The sequence below is a fragment of the Sus scrofa genome, chromosome 15, assembly GCF_054392235.1.
Source record: "Sus scrofa isolate SSC_HxYL_T2T_F1_AM1 chromosome 15, Sscrofa_HxYL_maternal_Yorkshire_Landrace_v2.0, whole genome shotgun sequence".
NCBI lineage: Eukaryota > Metazoa > Chordata > Mammalia > Artiodactyla > Suidae > Sus > Sus scrofa.
In genome coordinates, this window is record NC_139397.1 from 45,173,691 (window position 1) to 45,191,507 (window position 17,817).

Consider the following 17,817-nt stretch of genomic DNA (forward strand, 5'->3'; position numbering starts at 1 on the left):
ATGATGCTGGATCCCACTGAGCCACCAGGGAACTCCTGGCTTAGGTTTTAATCCTTTGTTATCTCCAGCCTCAAAAATGTATTTTCCACTTATATTTAGCTAATTCATGGTGAGAAACATCTGCAGTCTCAGAGGTCAGCTGTTTTCTCTCCTTGAAGGTGACTTCTAGGACACGGCATTGGACTGGGGCTGGAAATTTATTTCTAGATTCAGTGGCCCTGCCTGTAGTTTCAACAGAGATGGGGTTGGCCTCCTGGTGGGTTTTGTTTGTTTTTTTAGGGCCTCAGGTGCAGCACATGGGATGTCCCAGGCTAGGGGTCAAATCAGAGCTACAGCTCTCAGCCTATATTACCAGCCACAGCAAAGCGGGATCCGAGCTGCGTCTGCAACCTACACACAGCTCACAGCAACACCGGATCCTTAACCCACTGAACAATGCCAGGGATTGAACCCGAATCCTCATAGATACTAGTCGGATTTGTTACTGCTGAGCCACATGGAACTTCTCCAGGTGGTCCCTTCTGTGGCTCATGCTTAAATACACCAGGGCAGGGGCTCTCTGCATTGCTCTGGCCCAGAGGCTGTAACAGCCTCTCCCTGGATCACCCAGCCAGCCTGATCTCCACCCAACAGCTTATTCCCAGTGCTTCTCTTTTTCTGGTTTTCAGATGACTTTTTTTTTTTTTTTTTTTTAATGTTACTGGAGTATAGTTGACTGATAATGTCTTTTGTCTTTTTTTTTTTTTAAGGGCCGCCCCCACGGCATATGGAGGTTCCCAGGCTAGGGGTCAAATCGGAGCTATAAGCTGCTGGCCTACACTAGAGCCATAGTGACGCCAGATCCAAGCCATGTCTGCGACCTACACCACAGCTCATGGCAACACCAGATCCTTAACCCACTGAGCGAGGCCAGGGATCGAACCCGCAACCTCATGGTTCCTAGTCGGATTCGTTTGTGCCATGAAAGGAACTCCATAGTTAACTAACAATGTTCTGTTAGTTTCAGGTATATGGCCCAGTGAATCAGTTATATATCCATCCATTCTTTTTCGGGTTCTGTTCCCATCTGGGTTATTACACAGTACTGAGTAGATTTCCCTGTGCTATACAGTGGATCCTTTTTTTTATCTTTTTCTAGGGCCACACCGGCAGCATATGGAGGTTCCCAGGCTAGGGGTTGAATTGGAGCTGTAGCCGCCGGTCTACATTGCAGCCACAGACAGCAACGCTGAATCTGAGCTGCATCTGCGACCTATACCACAGCCCATGGCAACACCGGGTCCTTAACCCACTGATCGAGGCCAGGGATCGAACCTGCAACCTCATGGTTCCTAGTTGGATTCGTTAACCACTGAGCCACGGCGGGAACTCCTATACAGTGGATCCTTGTTATATATCTATTTTATATATATTAGTGTGTATGTGTTCATCCCATCCTCCTAATTTATCCCTCCCCCCAACATTTCTCTTCTGGTAACTATAAGCTGACTTTTCATTGGTTTCCACCCGGGACCTCCAGCCTGCTCCCTGTTCTTTCAGGGTTGTTCAATCTGTCATGTCTGTGGCCCTCGACTGCTATGGTGAGGAATCAGGCCTGAGGGTCAAGGCCCAACACATGCTGGTCCCTGGAGGCTACCACAGTGGAGTGAGTGGCCTCAAGCAGTTGGGGGTCCTAGGTTCTCAGTTCCAGCTCCCCACGGGGGCACCTGCCCAGACACAAAAGTTCAGGACAAAGCCTGAGGCAGCCAGGGGGCAAGCAGTGAGATGAGGCCAGAAAGAAGGGCAGAGGCTGGTCAACCACAGCCCTGAGAAATAAGAAGCCACCAAAGCTTTGTGGCAGGGCAAGCTGAATCCTATGGTCCCATGTCCCCACATTGTGCTGTCTTCGACCTGCAAGCAGACTGAGAGGCTCCTGAAGGCAAGAGTCCCAAACTGCTCCTGGGGCAACTCCAGGGCCTGGTGCTGCATGACATGCAGAGGCATGTCCTGTCTTTCTTTGCTTATTATTGTTTGCTACTTTGCACCAGTTAGTGAAAGAACAAGAGGTAACACAGAATGAGACCACAATTCGAATTTTATAAATGTCTGGGAGTTCCCCTTGTGGCTCAGCAGTAATGAACCTGACTAGTATCCATGAGGTCACGGGTTTGATCCCTGGCCTTGCTCAGTGGGTTAAGGATCCAGCATTGCCATGAGCTGTGATGTAGGTCGCAGATGTGGCTCAGATCTAGCATTGCTATGGTTGTGGAGTAGGCCAGCAATTGCAGCTCTGATTTGATCTCTAGCCTGGGAACTTCTATATGCCACAGATGTGGCCCAAAAAAGCAAAAAAAAAAAATTTTTTTATTAATGTCCCTTTTTGCCCCAGTCATCCACCTATGACACACTATTTTGGAACTGATGCCAGGTGAGAACAGAACCAAGGATTATCTCTATATGATAGAAAACTCTTGGCTGAGTAAATTCATTGTGCACGTGAGAATGGAAAAGAAAACTAACATGGTCCAACTGTTGAAAATATTCTGGTTGTGCCAATTTTACTTATTTATTTATTTATTTATTTTGTCTTTTGTCTTTTGAGGGCCACACCCGACGCATATGGAAGTTCCCAGGCTAGGAGTCCGATCAGAGCTATAGCTGCCGGCCTACACCACAGCCACAGCAACATGGGATCTGAGCCGTGTCTGTGACCTACACCACAGCTCACGGCAACACTGGATCCTTAACCCATTGATTGAGGCCAGGGATCAAACCCACAACCTCACAGCTCCTAGTCAGATTTGTTAACCACTGCGCCAGGGCAGAAACTACCTGGTTGTGCCAATTTAAATGCAAACTACTGTTTCCTGAACTGCTTACCATTTGTTTAAGCAAAGTCCTTAATTTGGGAAGTTGCTTGCCCACAGCCACAAATAAGAAATTAGATTGAATTAATAAAGTTGAACTGTATTTGGATGCCTCAAATTAAATTCTCCCAGGGTTTTGTTTATGGTTTTGTAACATTTGGAGGTAATTGTGATCAACCCCAAATAAACCACAGACTCCACACACGCACACTTGCACACACATCAAAAACTGTCCTGGTTTTTTCACTGATTTAATCTTATGCAGCCTAGTACTTGAGTCTACATTTGATTTGGGCCTTTTTACCTCTTCATCAATGTAAATTCTTCACCTTTGAGGAGTTTTCCAGACCAAAAGCCTTTGACCAGCTGCCATCAACTGCAGATTTGCACTGACCCTGTTTCTGCAAAGACAACAAAGAAGATGAAACAAAAATACTAGACTTTATGTATTAAGCGCCCGTGGGATATTAATCTCGTGAATCTAGCATGTGTACTACTGCATTGCAGGTCAGGACAGATGCTTGACTCACCTTCGTGAGATGAATATGCCAGTAAAGGAAAAGCTGCTAAACACAAGCCTAAGTCTCAAGGGACCCCGATCAGAGTCCAGCTCTTCAGTGGGGCCTGGACACCAGCTGGGCCAATGGCAGGGTTCAGGAGAAAGCTGTGGTCACAGAGTTGGGGCTCACCTGGTCTGGTTTCCCCATCTGTGAACTGAGGGTTGCGCCTCTGCTGCAGCCCCTCAAAACGAGCTTCAGATGATGTCTCGCTTTGAAATATGGAGCTCAGCACAAGCATGAGGGGCTGGTGGGCTCCAGGATGTCCTCGTGCGGGGCCCAGAGACTGCCCCTCGAAAACCCAACACCTCTGGGCTTTGGATGAGCTGCTTTGCTCTGCTGCTCAGCCTAGGCCTACAATGCCACAACAGCTGCCTCCTTCCTGCCCACCCCTGCTTCCTGGATACACTCACTGTGCATAGGTCTGTGCTAGAAACTGCAGATACAGAGATGAAAGATGGGGTCCTGCCCTTGGGAACCACTGTCATCTTGGGACAACCAGGTAAGCAGAGAGAGGATCTCAATGCCCTGGGGTGTGAGCACTGGGCCTGACCACACAACTGGGGGGTGGGGGAGAACCTCACAGCTGGAGGGGGAGGGGAAAAACACCTGGAGCTCCACGGTGGCCTAGTAGGTTGAGGCTTCAGCATTGTCACTGCTGTGGCTTGGGCTCAATCCCAGGAACTTCTGCATGCCACAGCCAGGAAAAATAAAAGAAAGAAAGAAAAAATAAAAGAGAAACAGTAGCCACCGAAAGGACAGAATAACTAAGCACATCCTGAGTTTTTCATACATGGTTTCATTTTGCATCACAGTTGTGTGAGGTTGTCTCCACCACACAGATGGGGCTGGAGGCTGCTTAGCTGCCAAATTCACGGAGCTTGGAGACAGCAGCATCAGGATTGAGGGGGTCACAGGGCAGCAGGGTGCTGAGGCTGGCACAAAGGGCCAGGTGGTCTATGGTGTTCTGGTGAAGAAGCTGACCTAAGCCAATCCAGATGGGTCTGAGAAGGCCAGTGTCCCTGGGCTTTCTGTACAGGTCATCCCTCTACCCCTAGCCACCTACTTTGTGGATTTGCAGTGAGGGGATTCTGTCTACTGGGGCCAGAAGACCATGGCCTGGTCTAGACTCCTGCCTTCATTCCAGCTCCTCCAGGGAACTGATTGTCTAGCTGAGCCCAGTGTAATTACCTGAGTCCTTAACAAGAGAAAAGTCAGGCAGAGGAGAAGTGCAGCTGAAGGGGCAGTCAGAGATTTGAAAGTGGGAGAATGCAGCACTGGCGGCTGTGAAGGGGGCCCTAGGCCAGGAGATGCGGGCGGCTGAGATTCATCCCCGGCTGACAACCAGCAAGGACAGGGGAGACTCAGTCCTCCAGCCCCAAGGCAATGAAGTCCTGCCAAGCTAAACCAGCCTGGAATCAGATTCACATCAGTGCCTCCAGCAGGGAACAAGGACCTTGGTGAGACTCAGGCATAAAACCAGCTGAGCTCAGCCTATGCCCAAACTTCGGACTCACCAAAACTGTGGGATAAAACATGGGCATGGTTTTAAGCTCTCCTTGTGGCAAGTTATTAACAGTCGCAACTGAAAACTAAGAACAAATACGTGAGCTCTCTGAAGACAGATGGCCCTGGCCTGGGAGGGAACAGCACAGGGCTTGCCATGCTGGCAGTGAGGACCGCGTCTGCCTGTGGGTTCCATGTACTCAGAGCCAGTGGGGAGGGAACTACTGAGCCAGGGCAGGGTCACTATCATGAGTAGGCTCAAATTTTTTTTTTTTTTTTTTTTTTTTGTCTTTTTATGGCTGCACCTGCGGAAGCAGGCTCTGACCTCCCTTGGGAGGAGGACAGCAAAGACACATGAGATTGTGACAGCCCATCTCAAGATCCCCCTCCTGGGAGTTCCCGCTGTGGCTCAGTGGTTAAGGAATCCGACTAGGAACCATGAGGTTGAGGTTCGATTCCTGGCCTTGCTCAATGGGTTAAGGATCTGGCGTTGTTGTGAGCTGTGGTGTAGGCCACAGATGTGGCTTGGATCTGGCATTGCTGTGGCTGTGGCGTAGGCTGGTGGCTATAGCTCCGATTAGACCTCTAGCCTGGGAACCTCTATACGCCATGGGAGCGGCTCAAGAAAAGGCAAAAAGACAAAAAAAAAAAAAAAAAAAAAAATCTCCCTCCTGGATGAGAACCAGATGCGTGTCTGGAGGTGCTCTAGATGCGTGGGAAACAGGCTCCAAAACTCCCATCTTGGCCACTAAGCTGGCAGCAAAGGCCCCGAGGTCATGTGGCTTTAGGGAGGATCCTGGGGAGGATTTCTGAGTGTCCTAACAGGGGCCAGAAGAACTGGCTCTGCCACCACTTGCCTGGGGAGCTGCCAGCAGGTCCCCCACCCCCAGGCTTTACTTTCCAAAGTGTGGTGACTTTTTTTTTTGACTGCACCAGCATATGAAAATTCCTGGGGCCTGAACCTATGCCACAGCAGTAACAACATGGGATCTTTAACCCGCTGAGCCACCAGCGAACTTTCTTTAAATGCAAAGTGTTTTCCATGTATTGATTCACTGAATCCTCAAAAAACCCATTTCAGTAGCTGGACTGGTAGAGTTATTTTTTTGTTTTTGTTTTGCTTTTTAGGGCCGCACCCACAGCCCTATATGGAGGTTCCCAGGCTGGGGGTCTAATCGGAGCTGTAGCTGCCTGCCTACACCACAGCCACAGCAATGCCAGTTCCGAGTCGTGTCTGTGACCTACACCACGGCTCACGGCAACACCAGATCCTTAACCCACTGAGCAAGGCCAGGGATCAAACCCGAAATCTCACGGTTCCTAGTCGGATTTGTTTCCTTTGAGCCATGACAGGAACTCCCACTCCAGATTTCTTGACCTCTTGGCCCTTGTCCCACTATTGTTCTGTCACAATCAGACTGAGGCGGGGGCAGATAAGGGTTAGGAACTTCAAGTGGGGAGCCCAGAATCTGAATCTCCATTCTGCTCCTAACCCTACTGTGACCTGGAGCAGGAAGCACCTGCTTGCTGGGTCCAGTTTCCTCACCCGCTCCTGGAACTTTTGGGAGGGGCCCTGCAGGGTCTAACACCCTCTCAGCACCTTCTTATCCTCTCTGGGCAGGTGTGAGATTGCACTGGTAGCCAGGCACCCTGCCTCCACCATTTCACAAGCAGCCTGAGAACTGCCAGTGCCCCACCATGTCGAGTTCAGCCCCAGAAGCCATCTGTTCCAGGCACTGGGCTCCACCCTACCCAGTACACTGACTGCACGCACCAGCCCCTTCCGCCGCACGAGGTCAAGCCCACTGCCTCATGTCTCGTGCACACACACGTCTTCACATATGCACACCCACTCTGTGCATTCCTAGTTATAGCACCTGTTCGCTCGCTCACAAACTCCACATTCGCCCGTCCACCCGCCTCGCTCGTGCCCACGCGGTTCTCCCGCTCAGTGTCGGCTGCGCTGGAGCCCCAGTCGGTTGCCGAAGAGGGTGGGGCACCCGCGGCCGGCCGCGCTCCACCCACTCTCGGCCCCGCCCTTTCCCCACCTCCTGCCTGGGCCCTGGCCCGCCCATATCCGCGCCCAGCCCCGCCTCCTGCCTGGGCCCCGCCTCCCGCCTGGGCTGGCCCAGAGGATGTGAGCTCACTCCCGCCTCCCGGCTCGCAGCGCCGTCAGGAAGCGTCCGCCCGCGGTGGCCGCCAGCTCGTTGCCAACGGGCCGGCCGGAGTCGCCCGTCCCGCCCTTCCCGGCGCCACACGCAGTAGCTGCTTTCCAAATGGGTACGCAGTGAAGGCGGGCGGCCGCGGAGCCCAGGCAGCGCCGGGCTCCGAGACACTTCGTCCTCCGGGCCCGGCGGGTCGCCAGGAGACCGCCGGCGCGCAGGCCACGCCCATCGCGTTTCCGGTCGGGCCACGTGACCAGGCGCGCACGTGTTCCGGCCTCTCGGCGCCGCAGGCCGGAAGCTCCTCCTGCAGGGCTCAGGGCTGTTTCCCACCTGGGTCTGACGCGGGCCGGGCCGGGGGAGGCGGCGGGCCCCGGAAGCAGCGCAGGCGCGGTGGCCCCGGGTTGGGGGCAGCAGCCTCGCTATGAACCCCAGGGGCCTGTTCCAGGATTTCAACCCGAGTAAGTTCCTCATCTACGCCTGTCTGCTGCTCTTCTCCGTGCTGCTGCCCCTCCGCCTGGACGGCGTCATCCAGTGGAGCTACTGGGCTGTGTTCGCCCCCATATGGCTGTGGAAGCTCCTGGTCCTTGCCGGCGCCTCGGTGGGCGCGGGCGTTTGGGCGAGGAATCCCCGTTACCGCACCGAGGGTGAGGCCTGTGTGGAGTTCAAGGCCATGCTGATCGCTGTGGGCATCCACCTGCTGCTGCTCATGTTCGAAGTCCTAGTCTGCGACAGGGTGGAGAGGGGCACCCACTTCTGGCTACTGGTCTTCATGCCGCTCTTCTTTGTGTCTCCCGTCTCCGTGGCCGCCTGTGTATGGGGCTTCCGGCACGACAGGTCCCTGGAGCTGGAGATCCTGTGCTCTGTCAACATCCTGCAGTTCATCTTCATCGCCCTGAGGCTGGACAGGATCATCCACTGGCCGTGGCTGGTGGTGTTTGTGCCGCTCTGGATCCTCATGTCCTTTCTCTGCCTGGTGGTCCTCTATTACATTGTCTGGTCCCTCCTGTTCCTGCGTTCTCTGGATGTGGTTGCCGAGCAGCGAAGAACACATGTGACCATGGCCATCAGCTGGATAACGATCGTCGTGCCCCTGCTCACTTTTGAGGTTCTGCTGGTTCACAGGCTGGACGGCCACAACGTGTTCTCCTACGTCTCCATATTCGTCCCTCTTTGGCTGTCATTAATCACTTTAATGACCACAACATTTCGGCGAAAGGGGGGCAACCACTGGTGGTTTGGTATTCGCAGAGATTTCTGTCAGTTTTTGCTTGAAATTTGCCCTTGTTTAAGAGAATACGGGAACATTTCATACGATCTACATCATGAAGATAGTGAAGACGCTGAAGAAACGTCATCTGTTCCAGAAGCTCCTAAAATCGCTCCAATGTTCGGAAAGAAGGCCAGGGTCGTGATAACCCAGAGCCCTGGAAAATATGTTCCCCCACCTCCCAAGTTAAATATTGATATGCCGGATTAAACTCGTTGTCGGTGGGGGAGTGCCCACGAGTGGAAAAGAAACCATATACACCCGAAGTCCACCTTACTTTGGCCTCTTTGCTCATCCATCCCAAACTTGGAACTGATAACAGGCTCCAAACATCATTTCATGCCTTGTTGGAGATCGATGCCTACCAGTGACTCATCAGTATTTCATCGGAGATGTGGGAGGTTATTTTACCCTATAGTGGTGGGTGTGCCTGTGCGCGTGCACGATGTGCGTCCCGGTATGAGGCGCTTGTCTCCAGGTTGCTGCTGCAGAACCAGCTAGAGCTGTGCATTAAATTGTTTTAGTAGGTCTTCAGATGGGCTCAAGACACAGCTAGGACTTTTTTTTTTTTTTAAGTGGTACTATATACCTATCAAAAGTATTGTTTTGAAAAGTATTTTTATACACTGCTGGCCTGAAATTGTATTTCAGATTGTGCCTGTTGTGACGTAATCAATAGCAAAAGTAAAGCCTTCTCCTTCCCACCACTTGCACATAAACCTCATAGTTGTTACTTTAGGCGTTCCTCCTGTTAGAATAGTTTTTCTTTAGGCTTTACTGATACAGGTTTTGAGTAGCCTCAGAGGTGAATTTTTCTAATGCAGTGAATCCATACAGATGTGATATTTATATGAATATTTTAGCCATGTAATATATTATGTTGAATTCTAGTTCTGTGCAGTAAAGTGTATTATGTTAAAGTATTTTTTTAAGTTTATATGTGAAGACACATGTCTATTGCAGATGTTGTTAAAGATTGCTTAAAACATTAATATGTACCTGGTCTGGGGTCTTATTAAAGTTCTAGGCATGAATATAGGGATTGAAAAATCCCAAGGATCTGAATATTCAGGTGTTCCAATGCCTCGGTCTGCAGAGTTTTAAGGTCTCTCTTGGGAGGAGCCACTGTCCTTTGGGAACAGGTGACATGCTCCAGGGTGGCACCAGACCATAAAGTGTAACTGTTATTTAGCACCTTGAATTTTTCCACACAGGCAAGTACATCTCTTCACGAACAACTAAAAGAAGCAGCAAGTGGTTTGTCCATTTCTAAGAATCTTAGACTATTAATTGGCCATAAAGTAAAGTGGTATTTATACTTGTCACTGGAAAGCCAGAGAGAGTGGCCTTAACCGAAAATGGCTAACAGGATCAAGTATTATTTTAAGGTCCAAACTTTTTGATCTGTCAGAAACAGGTTATTTTTAAAATAAGTACAATGTTGCTTTAGGTACTGGTGGTAGCCAGGGGATCAGAAGGGCACAAACCAGATCCTGGAAGGGTTTTGTTTTTCTGAGAAAAACAAATCCTTTCAAAAGGAGGTTAAAATTTAAGAGTATTGATATTATTAATGGAGAGAAGACTGGAGGGAACCCATTTCTGTTACTAGCCACCTAGTAAAAATTATCTCAGCTGGGCTCCGTAGGGATTACGTAAATAATCTACCTGGTGAGAAGACATGCTAGCAACAATGGCCAACCTTTTGGGGACGTGGGTGCCCAAAAGCATGAGGGTGTTGCTACAGCTCAGTTTGGTCTCCTAGAACTGAACTGAGGTCATAGACACACACATGTGGTCTCTGCCAGCCCACAAGCAGTGGGTGTAACATTTCACAAGCATGGATTCATTCATTCGCTTCCTCAACACGTATTGATTGAGGACCTGCTCTGAGCCGGACGTGGTGCTGGGATGCGCGCAGATCACATTTGGCAACTGCCTTCACGCACACAGCACACAATTAAGTGATGAGGTAGTGCCTGTGGCAGCCGCCTATCTGTGGGAGGGAGGAAGGCAGGAGCAATGTGTGCAGGAGAGTGCAGGATGCCCCTGGCCTCGGGGGGATCTTTCCCTGGAACTTGACTCTCATCTTTGTTTGCAAAAGCCCAGCCCAGCCCCTGCCTGTCCTTCCATCCCCAAACAATACCTTAAAGACATGGCTTACACTTCAGTAAGATATCGCTGTGGAGGAGGGGTTGCCGGAGGAATTGAAGGGCTGGTATGGGGGCAGCCGTGGGCTCAACAGCCCCTCCTGGTACAATTTGAGGCTGTGGACTTGTTGGCACCCAAAACAATCCCTCCAAACCTGACGGTCCCTCCTGACGCTCACCTGCCTGTCTCCTCTCTGCCATCCCAGGGTGGCCTGGTGTTGGAGAGCCAGTGATGGTCCTGTGTTCTCTGCAGGTGGGTCATCCCCTGGCTGACCTCTTTCCTGCCTCAAGACCATTAAGTAAAAACAGCCGGCGTGGCGGCTTGTAGAAAGTTGTTTAGTCTGTAGAAGCTAATACAGTCTCAGCTATGCCTGGAGAGTTACCTAATTGCTATGGCAACCCTGACTAGCCACAGTATTTAGCATGTGTCCAATTCAGTAACTCTAGTTTCTCCTGTAAGATGCCTTAGTCCGCTGTTACTGCAAGACAACCTCAGAAATCTCAGAGGCTACTGATTACAAATCCTCACCCTGGGGTTTTATATTCCAGGGCATGGGCGTGGTCTGGGCCTGTTCCAGGTCCTGGGGGCGGGAAGGAGTGGCAGTCCCCTGGGCATGTCCTTTCTCATGGCAGAAGCACAAAAGGCCAAGCCAACCCCACAAGCACACTTTGAGCCCCAGGTCACGCACTTGGTGGATGTCAAGTGTCCTTGTTCTCTTGGCCAATGCACAAGGCCAAGCCCCACCTCGGGGGTGGTCAGTTCAAGCCCAAGAACAGTGACACGGTCGGAGCAGCTGTTGCAAGAGTTTTTGTTTTTGACTCTTTGGGGCCCCACCAGAGGCATATGGAAGTTCCCAGGCTAGGGGTTGAATGGCCTACACCACAGCTCACAGTGGATCCTTAATGCACTGAGCAAGGCCAAGGATCGAACCTGCAACCTCATGGTTCCTAGTCGGATTCGTTAAACACTAAGCCCTTGCAAGAGAGTTTTGAAGACAGGAAAGGAATCACAAAATTTGTGGCAGAACGTGAATGATCTTCCCCGTATTTTACAAACATTCTGTCATCTTGAAAAGTTCATTGTTTGGATTTCCCTGGTGGTTCAGGTTAAGGATCCAGCATTGTCACTGCTGTGGCTCAAGTTCATTCCCTGGTCCCAGGAACTTCCACATGCCTCAGGTGCAGCTAAAAAGAAAAAATTTCATTATTTAATACTGCAATATTGCAGTAATAACTACAAGGGAATCTGGGGTGGGGCGGGGGCCGGTAGGCAGGGGCCTTGAGGTGAGATGTGGAAGGCCCTGCATCCAGACACCTCTGTCAACAGTGGAGGGCTCTGGAGGCTCCACACAAAATGGATTTATGGCAGCACTGGACTCCAAGGGTTTCTCTGGGGTCCCTGGGATGCTTTGGAGGGGTCAAGCCCGGGCACAGGGAGACCAGCCAGGTGGGAAGTGCTGGGAAACAAGGGAGAAGCAGCATCTACACAGGCCTCAGCAGCACTCTGGGTCAAGGAAGAAGCAGACCCTCCCGGCCAGGCCTGCCCAGGCTTCTGGAAGGCAAATACGAGAAAGCTCTATGTCTGACTCAGTAAAGGATCCGGGCAGCTGGCACACGGGCAGGAATGCGGGTGCCAAGCTCAGCAAGCATGTGGGAAATCACGGGAAGGGGTGCTGCCAGAGACCCTAGCAAGTTGATGCCTCAGGGACCACCTGGTGAGGATGTTGCAGCTGGCACCCACTGCAGCCACGAGACACTGCCACCAAGATAACAAATACCCAGCCATCTCTGCCCAGAGCTCAAGATTCAAGTACCAGGAGGGAGGGTGTGATGGGCAGACCTTGCAGCTTCCAGAACATGAAGTGGAAGAGAATCTGGCTTCTTTGGCACCAGGAGGAGGAGGCAGGACTTGGCCAGACTCACTCAGTAGAGGTTTGTGCAGAAGGGAAGGCTGTTCGGAGACTGGGTGACCAAAGCTGATGACAGAAGTGCTCCTGGGCTGGGGGATGCGCATCCTCCTGTGCTGACCCTTCAAAACCACTGCTCTTATCCAGCAGGACACAACTGGCCTCGCCACCACGCATTAGCTCATCTTTCCTGATAGAGGGTCATGGCGCAAAGCTGCTTCATCCTTCCTGCAGCCACCTCTTCATCCAGGGCATCTGCAGGGGTCTCATCCGTCTCTCGCTCTATCATATTCTTTCTGTATGTTCCAGAATGTGTGGATTAATGTTCACTACCATGGCATGCCTCCAAGGGCTGGTCAAGGACCCCAGGGGGCCCACAAGCGCCTCCCTTTCCCAGCTACCCCTCAGGGGAAGCAGATGCTCTTCTTCCACCGAGACTTCAAGTGAGATGCAGTCGCGGATCCGAGAATGCAGCTGCCCTCTGGTGAGCCGGACTCAAAAGGTTGGCAGGAATGAAAAAACAGTGCCACCCTTCCCCTCCCTAGATTTCTGCTTATTTTTCATTGTAAAAAAGTTAACACATGATGAGTTTATTTTTTTTAAAGAGTTAATAAATATTTTTTAAAGCCACCAGCTTTCGTTTTTGCCATGGTAAATGTTACTACAACTCACAGAAACAAAAGGGCCTTGTGGTTCTTGATTTTTTTTTGCTCTTTAGGGCCTATGGAAGCTCCCAGGCTAGGAGTTGAATCGAAGCTGCAGCTGCCAGCCACAGCCACAGCCATAGCCACAGCCACAGCAATGCAGGATCTCAGTCAGGTGTGCGACCTATACCACAGCTCACAGCAACACTAGATCCTTAACTTACTGAGAGGTCAGGGATCAAACCTGAATCTTCATGCATACTAGTTGGGTTCTTAACCCCTGAGCCACAAGGGGAACTCCTCCTTGGCAGTTCTTAAGAGTGTTGAAGGGGTCCTATGACCAAAATCTTTGAGAAGGGCTGCCCTAGATTAGAGTTGGTGGGAAGAGAAAAAAAATGAAAATTGGGTGGAGTATATTATGATCCATGTGCCTGGCAGGGAGGGGAGAGTAACAGGTATGTCCTTCCTGCACAGTCAGAGAATGCCTCTCTCCTCTGCCACCCCAGGGGACCCCGCCATCCTTGACCACACTGCACTTGGTGGGGTTTTGGAACCTGGTGGGGCCTCAGCCCTGTGCAGGTCCTGCTGGTTCTTCATTTAATTTTACCTAGAACCATGTGGGGCCTGGGGGTTCTCTAGGATCCTGACCATAAGCCCCACCCCTTTTGTAGCAGCAACACAATTGCTCCAGAGTCTCCTCACCACCCCCCTACACCCCAAGGCGGCTGTGTTGGCTGGGCTGGGTGGCCCTGACCACTGAGGGGACACAGGGATGGACAGCCATTCCCCCCAGGGCTCCCTGGCCACAGTCTCTGTTCTCAGGATGTCCTGTGGGTTAAAGAGCTTCTTTAGAGGTCAGGGAGGGGAAGTGGTTTCGAAACCTCCCTCCCTGTGTGGCTCAGCGCTCCCCACCCCCACCTTCGGCCTCGACCCCTCCCCTCGCCCTGGGTCCGGGCCTCAGCCTCAGCAGAACACCTTGTGCAGAACCTGGGGCCATATGGGCTATGACATCTCTGGTCTCATCCCAGCTCCCTGCTGGTCCCCTCACAGTCCTGTCCCAGGGGCCACCCCTCCTGGACCAGTGCCGCCTCCACCACACACAAGGGTCACCTGCCCTCTATCTTCTCCTCCACACCAGGACCTTCCCCCACCCTCCTCACCACCTCAGCCAATCTCTGGATCTGAGACGTGGCTGGTTCAAAGTGGCCAAAGTCTTCTTCCTTGGGCCATTCTGGCTTTTTTTTTTTTTTTCTTTTTTTCTTTTTTAGGGCTGCACCAGAAATATATGGAAGTTCCCAGGCTAGGGGTGGAATTGGAGCTGCAGCTGCCGGCTGACACCACAGCCACAGCCACACGGGATCCTTAACCTACCGAGCGAGGCCAAGGATCGCACTAGTATCCTCATGGCTACTAGTTGGGTTCTCAACCCGCTGATCCACAACAGGAACTCCCACTCTGGCATTTTGACGTGGCCCTTCCAGTTTTAACCGAGGGCAGTAAGTGAATGGGACACTCAAAGTCTCTTCCACCGGCCTGAGACCTTTCCAGGAGGCCTCCCTGCTCTTAATGGGTGACCAGCCACCAGTGAGAACAGAGTCTGCACTGCCTCCTGTATGGCAACTGCCTGGTGCTGCTGTGGAGCCAGGGCTGCCCCACTCACCACACCCCACCTTTCTCCACCAGGCAGTTTAATGACAGGACTGACTTGGGGGGCGGGGCTTGCTGTCCTAATGGTTAAATATCCGAGCATCTTCCTTACTCAAGGCCTGACTCACCCCTCTCCCTTCCAGCTGTGCTTAGCCCCCACTCCACCCTTGGTCCCTGACTGGCTCTTGTCCCCTTGGACAGGACACCTGAGCCCAGTCTCCTGGCTGATCCTGAGGACCAGGCCAGACTCTGCCCCAGGCCAGGGGTATGCGCCGTGATGACAGGGCTCTGAAACATCGGATACACTTTTCAGAGCTGGGAGATCAGGGCCATGGCCACCTAGACCCAAGGTCCAGCCTCGGGAGGCCAAACAGGGCCCGGACAGCCAGGCTAGGGTAGTCTCTGAGTGACCACCCTCCTCTCCAGAGGCTCAGGCAGAAGTTACAGATAGGGAGACAATGGGGCCTTGCCTGGGACATCCCTGAGACCCTGCCGCCTCATAGAACCTGCTTGAGGACCTCAGCAGGTGAGAGGGGGGCATTGCAAAGCAGGCTGGCAGGCCACCCAGTGCTGCAGTGATGGCCTGGGCCAGTCCCAGGTGCATGTCCCCCCCACACATGGTCAAATGACAGTCAGCTATGTGCCCAAAACACATAGTCTAAGCTTAGGCTACCATGACAAAAATCCTCTACACTGCGGGACTCAACAGCAATCAAGTGATGTCAGCTACACACATCTCATTTCTCAGAGTTCTGGAGGCTGGAAGTCTGAGGTCAGTGTCCTGCACTGCTGGATTCTGGTAAGGGCCCTTCCCAGCTGGCAGAGAGCCCCCTTCTCACTGAGTCCTCATGGGGCAAGGAGAAGCAGCTAACTCTCCTCTCTGGTGGCCCTTTTCTTTTGTTTGCTTTTTAGGACCACATGGATGGCATATGGAGATTCCCAGGCTAGGGGTTGAATCAGAGCTGTAGCTGCCAGCCTACACCACAGCCACAGCAACATGGGATCCGAGCTGCATCTTCGACCTACACCACAGCTCGTGGCAATGTCAGATCCTTAACCCACTGCGTGAGGCCAGGGGTTGAACCTGTGTCCTCATGGTTACTAGTCAGATTTGTTTCTGCTAAGCCACGACGGGAAATCCAAAAGATTCTTTAAATTTTATAGTGTTTTACAATTTTCAAAAATTTCACATACATGATTTCATATAATCCCCTTTATTATTATTATTCTGCTGTGATGTCACCTCTATTTTAGTAATTTGTGACCTCTCGATTTTTTTCGATTTTACTCATTAAAGAATTTTTTTGGCCATGCCTGCAGCATGTGCAAGTTCCTGGGCCAGGGATCAGACTCGAGCCACAGAAGTGACAACAGCAAATCCTTAACTGCTAGGTCACAGGGAACTCCAAGATTGATTTATTTTATCGACCTTCTCAAAGAGTCATCTTTTGGTTACTTTTATTTCCTCTATTATTTTCTGGTTTTCTTTTTATTGATTGCTGCTCTTTATTATGTTCTTCTGCTTATTGTGGACTTTCTCCTTTTATTCTTTTTATAAGGTGTACTCTGGGGTAACTGATTTGAGACCTTTTCTAAGCATTAAGTGCTATACATTTTCCTCTGTTTACTAATTTAGCTGCACTCAGCAAACTTTGAGATTTTGTGTTTTTATTTTCATTCAATACAAAATACTTTTAAATTTCCCTTTTGATATCTTCTTTCATCACTAAGGGTTTTTTTTTTTTTTTTGTCTTTTTGCCTTTTCTAGGGCCACTCCTGCCGGCATGTGGAGGTTCCCAGGCTAGGGGTCTAACCAGAGCTATAGCCACTGGCCTACACCACAGCCACAGCAATGCCAGATCCAAGCCGCAACTGTGACCTACAGCACAGCTCACGGCAATGCCAGATCCTTAATCCACTGAGCAAGGCCAGGGATCGAACCCACAACGTCATGGCTCCTAGTCAGATTCGTTAACCACTGAGCCACCATGGGAACTCCACATCACTAAGTCATTTAGAAGTGGGTATTTAGTTCCAAAATACTTAAGGATGTTCCAGATATCCTTCTACTGCTGATTTCTAGTTTAATTTCATTATAGTCAGACAATATACTTTGTATGACTTGAATCTTTTAAGATTCATTAAGACTTGCTTAATGGTCAGGATACGGTCTCTCCTGGTAAATCTTCATTGCACTCTTGTGCTACTGGGTGAAGGGTTTTATGAATATCGATTAGTTCAAGTTGATTCATACTGTGGTCCAAGTTGTCTATATCCTTAGGGATATTCTGTACACTTGTTAATTATTGAGAGAGGGTTTTTTTTTGTGTGGGTTTTAGCCTGTTGATAGTGATGCTACCAACCAGGAATGCCTGAGGGCACTCACCTGGGTCCCTGTTCTTTGCAGTGTGCCCCCACAGACATTACCCCTCCCCCAATCAGGACCAAAGTTGTGGCTGGAGAGGCCTCTGTGCAACTCAGCAACCACCAGTAGGGGACTTGGAAAAAACGTTTCTTACTCACCGGTACCCACCACACAGGGCCACACAGAGATGCAGGGAGAGAACGAGAACAAGACCTCTGATCCTACCTTCACTGAGGTTTAGAGTTGGGGGCCTAGGGTCTCATGGGTTCACTCTTTATTGATGAATTTAAAACAAGAGTGGGAACTAAAGTGTGAGAAGGGAAAAGCAGTGTCACTCAAGGGCCAGTTATCTGAATTCTCCAGGGCTTTCTGAAAGCAGAAAGTGGTGGGTGGGGTGGCCTGGTTCTTTATCTGTGTAACTGGCAGTATGTCTTTGAAATGTATGCCTTGGCAGCGAAAAGCTTAATATCAGGCATTTGTACTATAGGGGTACTGAAATCTTAACTATAGTTGAGGACTTATATATTTCTCTTTGCACTTCCATTAGTTTCTGCTTTATGTATTCTGAAGCTCTGTTATTTAGTGCATAGTCCTGTAAGATTATTATGTCTCCTTGGTGAATTCATTCTTTTAGTATTATACATTATCTGTCTTTATTCCTAATAGTTTTCCTTGCTCTGACTTCAGTGTTTTCTGTTTTAGTGAAGTGAATTTCACAGTATAAAATAAACTGTTTTACGATTCATTGGAATTTTAGTCCATTCAC

General features: G+C 50.6%; 2 protein-coding genes across 3 annotated transcripts in view; one reads left to right on the plus strand and one right to left on the minus strand.

Annotated features, from left to right (window-relative positions):
• Positions 1-7,311, minus strand: part of RALB (RAS like proto-oncogene B) — a 76,531-nt gene extending 69,220 nt beyond the window's left edge. For both annotated transcript variants that reach the window (XM_021074756.2, XM_084999625.1), the window contains exons 1-2: positions 7,057-7,311; positions 3,151-3,247 (exon numbers count right to left, since the gene is read on the minus strand). The gene's annotated coding sequence lies outside the window, so the exon portion shown is untranslated. The remainder of the gene's footprint in view (positions 1-3,150; positions 3,248-7,056) is intronic.
• On the plus strand, positions 7,055-13,025 carry TMEM185B (transmembrane protein 185B). Its single transcript, XM_003359446.5, has one exon. It carries the CDS (start codon positions 7,496-7,498, stop codon positions 8,549-8,551), a length of 1,056 nt encoding a protein of 351 aa, XP_003359494.1. The 5' UTR covers positions 7,055-7,495; the 3' UTR covers positions 8,552-13,025.
• The last annotated feature ends 4,792 nt before the right edge of the window (positions 13,026-17,817 follow it).

What these genes read in the sequence shown, in the direction of transcription:
- TMEM185B (XM_003359446.5), top strand. Translation starts at nt 7,496, where the DNA reads ATGAACCCCAGGGGCCTGTTCCAGGATTTCAACCCGAGTAAGTTCCTC.